This window comes from Protomyctophum parallelum (assembly GCF_964188405.1).
Source record: "Protomyctophum parallelum genome assembly, chromosome: 21".
NCBI classification, from domain to species: domain Eukaryota; kingdom Metazoa; phylum Chordata; class Actinopteri; order Myctophiformes; family Myctophidae; genus Protomyctophum; species Protomyctophum parallelum.
Window position 1 is genome coordinate 3674278 of NC_139713.1, and position 9567 is coordinate 3683844.

A 9567-nucleotide genomic window follows, 5' to 3' on the forward strand; every position below is an offset into this window, starting at 1 on the left:
AGCCCCCATGTATGGTGGACAAGGGGAGACCAACCTAGTCCCCATATATGGGGGACAAGGGGAGACCAACCTAGTCCCCATATATGGGGGACAAGGGGAGACCAACCTAGTCCCCATATATGGGGGACAAGGGGAGAGCAACGGACTTGAACTCATGCTTCCTTCATGCCTGAGTGTCCAAGTTGCTCCTTTACACCTGACTGGGGGGAGTTTCCCTGGTTGGACGTAGCGCGTGGAAGGAACACGTTATTCCAACCAGTTCCTTTCCCCTCCATCAGGCGCCCCGGCTGGCCAGGGGGAGGCAGTATAGAGACCAGTTCCTTTCCCCTCCATCAGGCGCCCCGGCTGGCCAGGGGGAGGCAGTATAGAGACCAGTTCCTTTCCCCTCCATCAGGCGCCCCGGCTGGCCAGGGGGAGGCAGTATAGAGACCAGTTCCTTTCCCCTCCATCAGGCGCCCCGGCTGGCCAGGGGGAGGCAGTATAGAGACCAGTTCCTTTCCCCTCCATCAGGCGCCTCGGCTGGCCAGGGGGAGGCAGTATAGAGACCAGTTCCTTTCCCCTCCATCAGGCGCCCCGGCTGGCCAGGGGGAGGCAGTATAGAGACCAGTTCCTTTCCCCTCCATCAGGCGCCCCGGCTGGCCAGGGGGAGGCAGTATAGAGACCAGAGAAAGCCGTTTCTATTAGCTTGGATTCCCCATCGGTGATGAACTGCCCACAGCCCAGCATTCTTTTTAAGTCTCATAGGAGGACACAGACCGAGTTATTTTATCATGATCATTAGTGAGGATCCAATTATATGAACGTACTGTAGGTTGAAAAGTGGTGAAGTGGTCCTTTAAAACCCATTTTGGGGACGGGAACCCCTTTTGGTGTTAGCATTATGTTATGCTTTAGCTATTCAAAAATAGCAGATCTACAAGCTCGTAGCGCGCCACCGAGTGGCGCGCTACGAGCTTGTAGGTCTGCTATTTTTGAAAAATCCAAGAACCACCGACATATAGAAACATACATGGCTTTTTCAGAAAACTGTCAGGATGTATATAGAAGAACATTTGTAGAATCTGATCTCAGGTCAGAATGGGTTAAGCCCCGCCCCCTATACGTACGTGTGCCTCTGCTCAGATGGCTGGGAGTGGAACGTACGCTATGAGCGCTGTGTATAAAAATGTAGCAAGTGGACAAAGTATTTGGGCAAAGGGGCTAGAGGGGAGAGGAGGCACAGCCAGCCATGAGGGCTTCTCTAGACACTCGCCTCATGCTCTCATACGTCTACCTGTACTTGATATTGTTCTCGTCGTTCTCCTCTTCGTCGTCTTCCTCACCTAATTCCTCCTCCTCCTCCTCTTCTTCTTGTGAGTTGCAGGCTCAGTTTAACATCAACAGAATCAACAAGGCCGGCGACTTCATTCTGGGTGGCTTGTTTTACATCAACCTGTATCCCGTCTATGAGCTGTCTTTCACCTCCAAGCCACGGGACCCCTCCTGCTATGGGTGAGTGTATAGCCTGATCACACAGACCTCCTGCTATGGGTGAGTGTATAGCCTGATCACAGACCTCCAATCCACAGAACCCCTCCTGCTATGGGTGAGTGTATAGTCTGATCACACGTACAGTACAACAGCAGGCAAGATTACAGCAACTGCTGTTGACTTCGTCGTCTAATATACTATTACAAATAGTTTTCGTTTTTTCACTAGTGACAAACACTAAATGGAAACTAAGCTATATGATTACTATAAAACTGTGACTGCATGAATATATTGACAATTTCGTCAGCAAAATGATAGGAAGGGACTAGTGGACAAGATATCCAGTATATGTCATTTTTACACTTGGTTGCATGCTGAAAATAGCTCACCGACAAGCTCACAACGCGTCGACGTGTTGTGAGCTTGTAGATCGGCTATTGTCAGTGTAAAATCAGTCATTACGACGGCATCAAGCCCCGCCAACATACATTCCAGGTGACTCAAATGTGACAAACTATTCAAGATGACTAAAACTAGAATCAAGATTTGCTGTCAAAATCAACACTGGATAACAGGGAACTTGTTTTGATAGATAGATATTAAGTAGTGCCACAGGATATTTGCTTTATTATTATTATGTTTGTTATAGGTTTAACATCGAAGGCTTCAGATGGGCCCAGACCATGGCTTTAAGATAACATAGCATGTTACTGTTATAGTTTTAACATCGAAGGCTTCAGATGGGCCCAGACCATGGCTTTAAGATAACATAGTATGTTACTGTTATAGGTTTAACATCGAAGGCTTCAGATGGGCCCAGACCATGGTTTTAAGATAACATAGCATGTTACTGTTATAGTTTTAACATCGAAGGCTTCAGATGGGCCCAGACCATGGCTTTAAGATAACATAGCATGTTACTGTTATAGGTTTAACATCGAAGGCTTCAGATGGGCCCAGACCATGGCTTTAAGATAACATAGCATGTTACTGTTATAGTTTCAACATCGAAGGCTTCAGATGGGCCCAGACCATGGCTTTAAGATAACATAGCATGTTACTGTTATAGTTTTAACATCGAAGGCTTCAGATGGGCCCAGACCATGGCTTTAAGATAACATAGCATGTTACTGTTATAGGTTTAACATCGAAGGCTTCAGATGGGCCCAGACCATGGCTTTAAGATAACATAGCATGTTACTGTTATAGGTTTAACATCGAAGGCTTCAGATGGGCCCAGACCATGGCTTTATTATTATTATGTGTGTTATAGGTTTAACATCGAAGGCTTCAGATGGGCCCAGACCATGGCTTTATTATTATTATGTGTGTTATAGTTTTAACATTGAAGGCTTCAGATGGGCCCAGACCATGGCTTTCGCCATTACCGAGATCAACGGCAGCCCCAGCCTGCTGCCCAACGTCACCCTGGGATACAGTCTCTACGACACCTGCTACTCACTCGGAGTCGGATATCGTGCGGCGATGTCGCTGATCAGTGGCAGAGAGGAGCGCTTTGAAATGGACCAGAGATGCTCCGGGTCGCCTCCGACGCTGGGAATCGTAGGTCCTGATTCCTCAACGAACGCCATCGCCATCTCTAGAATATTAGGTTTATACAGGGTGCCCCTGGTAAGTTCCACACTTCCTACAGAATATTAGGTCTATACAGGGTGCCCAAACATCCAAACACCAGTTTACTTGGCAGGCAGAGCATTTGGGTCATCAATGTGTCCGTACACACAACAATGTGTCCTTGTGTCAAAGACGTGGTCTTATCTGTGGACATGTTCATATACTGTTCTTATTTTGATAGGAGACACATAAATGACTGAATGCCACGTCTCCAGGTTTTCCTCAGAATATGTATGACACTGATTTACTACGATGCTAAGACTAATACAATATTAGTCTCAATATTATTTCATATTATTAGACTGGATATTGTCTGTGACTTTGGATATTGTACTGTTGTGATATGGCATGAGTGTTAAATATTGTTTCGGAGACATCACTACTTCAGGTAATATAGTAAACCTGTTTGAGGTCAAATATATAAAATATAATATGAATAAATATAAATATAACACGGTGCATTCCTACATTCACTGTTCTCCTTAATGTTATACAGATATTTTCCCTTTTCTTTATTCTTTAAATGGTAAGCATAGGGAAATGTCAAGAGTGTTCTCTGCTTGTTGGGGGAAAATGTATGAACAGTTTTTTGCATTATTTTAGTACAGGAAAATAATGTAAAAAGAACCACCGCTCATCCACTGAACAAACTTAAAGGACCACTTCACCACTTTTCAACCTATCTTCATATACTGTAACAGGTCCTCACTAATAATCATGATAAAATGGCACGATTTTTTTCTACTCAGTCTGTGTCTCATAGGAGGGCTGTGGGTAGTTTAGAAACCGTCTTCCAGTGACATCATTAGGCAGATTATTTTTTAAACAAGATTAAAAAAAAAAAGAATCATTATCGTGAGAACGATGGCTTCCATTCTCGCATTGCAACTTTTCAGGACTAGAAAGCCTGCATTTTCTATTAGCTTGTATTCCCCATCGATGATGTCACTGGAAGACTGTTTCTGAACTGCCCACAGCAGTCCTATGAGACACAGACCGAGTAGAAAAAAATTGTGCCATTTCTTCAAGATTATTAGTGAGGACCTATTATATGAAGATAGGTTGAAAAGTGGTGAAGTGGTCCTTTAAGTGAGGTGCTGGAGCCACAGAGGGAACATAAAGGGTAGCTCCGTACACTCAACAGATCTGCTGCACAATCAATGTATTCATTTAGCAAGCTTTGGGTCTACTGACCTTCTTCAGGCATAATCAAAAAGTGACATAGGACAGAATATATGTTGCACTTGATTGGATGTATACAGTACAGGAGAATAAAACGTGTTTTGTGCCTTTATTTTTTTCCCAGGTAAGTTACTATTCCACCTGCTCCTGTCTGAGTGACCGGACTCAGTTCCCTTCCTTCTTCAGAACCATCCCGAGTCTTGCTGTCCAGGTGAACTTTACATACCAGAGCGGACGTAGAACATCGACAGGCTGCGTTCCGGGCTAAAGACACGTCAGTAGGCATTTGGATGGAGCCCTGTTGCACACCACAGGTACAAGAAGGACGTTCTTCATTGAGTATTCTGACGTCAGAATTCTCAATAAAGAACGTACCTGTGGTGTGCGGTCTCCGTCAAATATCTACTGAACTTTACATACTAAACATCACGTATAGGCCATGTTCCACACACGTGACAAAACGTTTTTTTTTTTACCTTTATTACCCGTTAACTTGCTGAGCATGAGGTCTCTCTTGTTCAACAATGCCCTGCTTCACATTCCATTCACACACAGACAAATTAAAACACACATGAAAACACTATAGCGGGCCCAGGCCGTAGCGTAACGGTCTGGGCACCGGACTGGTGATCCAGTCGCGGTGTGCCGCGGGTTCGACTCCCGGACCCGACACGGCCTTTACCGCATGTCATCCCCCCATCTCTCTCCCGTTTCCTGTCAGCCTACTTTCTATCCCTTAAAAAATCAATAAAGGCGTAAGCCGCAAAAAAATATATAAAAAAAAAAAAAAAGAAAACACTATAGCGCCGCTAAAAATCCGAATTCGCATCCGATTCGCGCGCGGTGTTTGGAGACCTTTATTACTGCTGGAGCTGAATTAAGGTCATTGCTGACAGCATCAGAAGAGAATGATTAGAACCTTTTCATTGTGTAATATCTGTGTGGGACAGGGATGTCAAACTCAAATATACAGTGGGCCAAAATCTAAAACTTGGTCGGGGGCCGTACCGTACTGGTTCAATGTTTAGTTAAAACGTTAATCATTAAATTAATTAAGTAAAACATATATGAACACAGTTGCCATATTCTCTTATGGCTCTAGCTGTCACCAGTATGTGTTATGTGAATAGTTCATCCTAAGCACATGTCTCTCCATTCTTTATCCATTCAGGTGAGAGCTTTTCTCCAGATCATGAGGCGGTTTGAGTGGACCTGGGTAGGATTGCTGTTTATTAATAATGACTATGGCCACGATGCCGCCCGGATCTTCCAGACGGACCTGGCCCAGTCCGGTCTGGGTTGTCTGGCCTACCTGGAGGTCCTGCCCTGGGGCCACGAGCAGTCTGAGCTCCGGAGGATTGTCACCGTGATGAAGACCTCCACAGCCCGTGTGGTCGTTCTATTTGTATACGGGAGCTATTTGGTGAATCTCATGAAGGAGGTTAGGGCTTCTGTTTCATGTGGAATTTAGTCACTTTCTTAGCTTAATCAATCTACGCTCACTGGTATTCATGTTCATTGTTTTCCTTTTGGTTTTTTTACGTCAACACTTCTCTGCACAAAAAGCACATTACATTAAGCTACAGTAAAGCACTAGTGGAGCTGTGCTCATCGTTTCCCTTTACGTTGCAACACAACCGACAGGTGGTGAAGCAGAATGCAACCGGTCTGCAGTGGATCACAAACGAGCCTTGGACGTCTTACATCGGACTCCAGAATCCGCACTTCACTCCGTCACTAGGGGGCACCCTGGGCATCGCCATCCGCCGCGGAGAGATACCGGGTCTCAGGGAGTTCATGTTGAAGATCCACCCCGACAAAGACCCAGACAGCAGCCATGAGAATGCCTTAGTGAGTCTTTTGTTTTGCACAATCTACGCCAGAACCCCCGAGATCTATCGGGTTTGGGTATTAAAACCCTGCTGTGACAGAACCCAAGAATCTCGGGTTTCGTTGATTTCTATGAATCCAGAATTAATACGATTATATTTACCGCAGTTTAGCTTCCCGGGCCGTCGCTAGGCAGCGCTGGCTTCCGCGGCGTGACGTCATAGAAATCCTAAAACTCTGTCCAATACATTACACGCGCGTTTGTTCTCTGAATTGAGGCTCAGATTTTAGGAGCTCAATAAGCGGCTATCATGTTAGCGCTTATAACTCTAGCGAAGGTATTGGGTAACCATGTTCCCAACACAGCAATCATCTGGGATCTCTCAGGCAGTTGAGCTGACAAAAATCCGTTCCGTACCGGACCAATCAGCGTGAGCTAAGGGCGGGATATGTGCGAAACCGGACGTGAAGCTATATAGACACGTCAATATGATTGGTTGTGTTTGCACGCCCACACGGTGATAGACAGACGGTCCCATCCAATCATCTACCAAGTATCTTGAAAAAAAGGACAGCCCCGTCATCGAATTTGCTTCCGCGATCCCAGATCCCAATAAGCTGTGAAACAAATTTGTGTAGCAAGCTTCTTGGATCTGGCAGCGTCAGGTTAGACCGACGGTGGCTCGAAAATGAAAATACAATTATTATACTAATATTAATACTTATTAGTATTATTAAAAATTCCAATGTATCACTATCGTTTCATGAGTACATTCACACAGTGAAGTGAATTGTCACATTTTCGCATATTTTGGTTTTTGGTGTATTTCTTCAGGTGAGGCAGTTTTGGGAGCAAACGTTTCGGTGTAAATTTGCGCCCCTTCCACCAGAGTGGGTGGACGCTGGTGGAAGGGTGTGCAGTGGACAAGAGGACCTACAGACAGCAGATACCACCCTGTTGGATGTGTCTGACCTCAGGCCAGAGTACAATATATACAAGGCTGTGTACGCTCTGGCCCACGCCCTCCATGCCATGCTGCAGTGTGTCCCAGGAAGAGGGCCTTTCCCTGGGCACAGCTGTGCCACTCTGCAGACCATAAAGCCATGGCAGGTGGGACATTAATTCATTAATGTCAATTGGTTACCGCGACTATTTACAGTATAGGTAAGAGTCTTTTGCTCTTCGTCGTTTTGCTCTAGCTTGTGCATTACCTGGAAAAGATCAACTTCACCATGGCCTTGGGCGACCAAGTATCATTTGACGAGAACGGCGATCCGTTACCGATCTATGATATCATAAACTGGGCGTGGCTCCCCGATGGAAGCACAACGGTTCTCGCAGTAGGCGTGTTCAGGAAGTCAGATTCTGCAGGCGAAGAACTCATCCTTGAGGAAGACCGAATCGTCTGGAACTTTGAATCCAAAAAGGTCACAGCTTTCTAACTAATATTGTCGACCTGATGTCAATGTGATATAGCTTAGACTGAGTTTGATCGTAGTATGTTTCTTCTGTGTAGCCTCCTCGGTCGGTGTGCAGTGACAGCTGTTCTCCTGGAACCCGTGTGGCCAGAAGGAAAGGAGAACCTGTCTGCTGCTTTGACTGCATCGCTTGTTCTGAGGGAGAGACCAGCAATGAGACTGGTAGGTTTAAATCATGTATACAATGTGCGGTTACTTACAATGACTTTAAAAAATAAATAATAATAATCTTTCCATCCAATGATACTGGTATACTTGTCTGTAATGTCAGACTCCACAGAGTGCACCAGTTGTCCAGAGGACTTCTGGTCCAGTCCCCAGCGTGACCACTGTGTCCCTAAGATCATGGAGTTCCTCTCCTACCACGAGGCCCTGGGCATCTCCTTGACAACCATCTCATTGGTAGGCACACTTATCTGTGCCATTGCCCTGGGAATCTTCATCTATCACCAAAGCACACCCATGGTGCGTGCCAACAACTCAGAACTCAGTTTCCTTCTGTTGCTTTCACTCAAATTATGTTTCTTGTGTTCACTTCTGTTCATTGGCCGTCCCAGGGTCTGGACTTGTCAGCTGAGACATGCAGCATTCGGGATCAGCTTTGTGTTGTGTATCTCCTGTATCCTGGTAAAGACTATGGTGGTGTTGGCCGTGTTCAAGGCCTCCAAGCCTGGGGGTGCAGACATCATGAAGTTGTTTGGTGCCATGCAGCAGAGAGGAACAGTCCTGGTTCTTACTTCCATCCAGGCAATAATCTGCATAGCCTGGCTTGTGTCTGCTTCACCAACTCCTCATAAAAACACTCAATACCACAGTGATAAGATAGTCTATGAGTGTGATGTTGGATCAACAGTTGGTTTTGGAGTGTTGTTAGGTTACATTGGTTTACTGGCACTCCTCAGCTTCCTCCTAGCATTCATGGCACGGAATCTTCCAGACAACTTCAACGAAGCAAAGTTAATCACGTTCAGCATGTTGATCTTCTGCGCCGTGTGGATAGCCTTCATCCCAGCATATATCAGCTCTCCAGGCAAATATGCAGATGTAGTGGAGATATTTGCTATCTTAGCGTCTAGTTTTGGCATTCTGGTGGCACTGTTTGGACCAAAGTGTTATATAATCCTTTTGAAACCCGAGAAAAACACCAAGAAGTCCATCATGGGTCGAGGTGCCGCCAAGACATAGAAACACACATTCAATAAACACAGTTTATCTCATGTATTTTATAACAAACAAGTGTATTGGTATCTTTGTTTGCTTAGAACCATGTTAGTAGTAGATGAATTGACTATGAGACTAAACTAATGACATTCACAGATCATGCAAACATAAATTATCATAAAAAGTCCCCTTAAAGACTATATCTAGTTCTATATAAAAAAACATTCATTCTCTAAGTATACTACTGTAATACTTCAGTATGTAAGAGCCAAATGATATTCGTATACATTCATATTTATTATTATTAGAGCCCAGGATCACATTAGATAATTGACACAGGGGTGAAAAATGGGTTACAATATCGTGGGATAAAGAAATATAAAACAAATGTTACCTCAGTTCAGTTTCTGCTGTAACCCTAGCATTCTCCTCTGGCATCAACAAGCCAGTGGCCACAGTGACAGAACCGCTGCTTAATGGACAATGTCTCCTTTGCACCATGTAAACCCCAGAGACAGTCGTCCATGAACATCCCAGTTGATCTGCAGTTTCTGAAATACTGAAATACCAGCCCGTTGGGCACCAACCATGATTATACCATGTGTTCACTTTCTGAAATACTGAAATACCAGCCCGTTGGGCACCAACCATTATACCATGTTCACTTTCTGAAATACTGAAATACCAGCCCGTTGGGCACCAACCATTATACCATGTTCACTTTCTGAAATACTGAAATACCAGCCGGTTGGGCACCAACCATTATACCATGTTCACTTTCTGAAATACTGAAATACCAGCCGGTTGGGC

General features: G+C 44.9%; 1 protein-coding gene across 1 annotated transcript; it reads left to right on the forward strand.

The window, feature by feature from the left end:
* Positions 1 to 2826: 2826 nt before the first annotated feature.
* LOC310879261 (extracellular calcium-sensing receptor-like) lies at positions 2827 to 8781 on the forward strand (the record flags this gene model as incomplete). The annotated part of the gene is made up of 8 exons (XM_083793806.1): positions 2827 to 3102; positions 4412 to 4498; positions 5459 to 5728; positions 5932 to 6138; positions 6953 to 7228; positions 7318 to 7545; positions 7635 to 7758; positions 7868 to 8781. The coding sequence occupies exons 1-8, from the start codon at positions 2842 to 2844 to the stop codon at positions 8779 to 8781; spliced, it is 2367 nt and encodes a 788-aa protein (XP_083649932.1). The 5' UTR covers positions 2827 to 2841.
* Between the last annotated feature and the right edge of the window lie 786 nt (positions 8782 to 9567).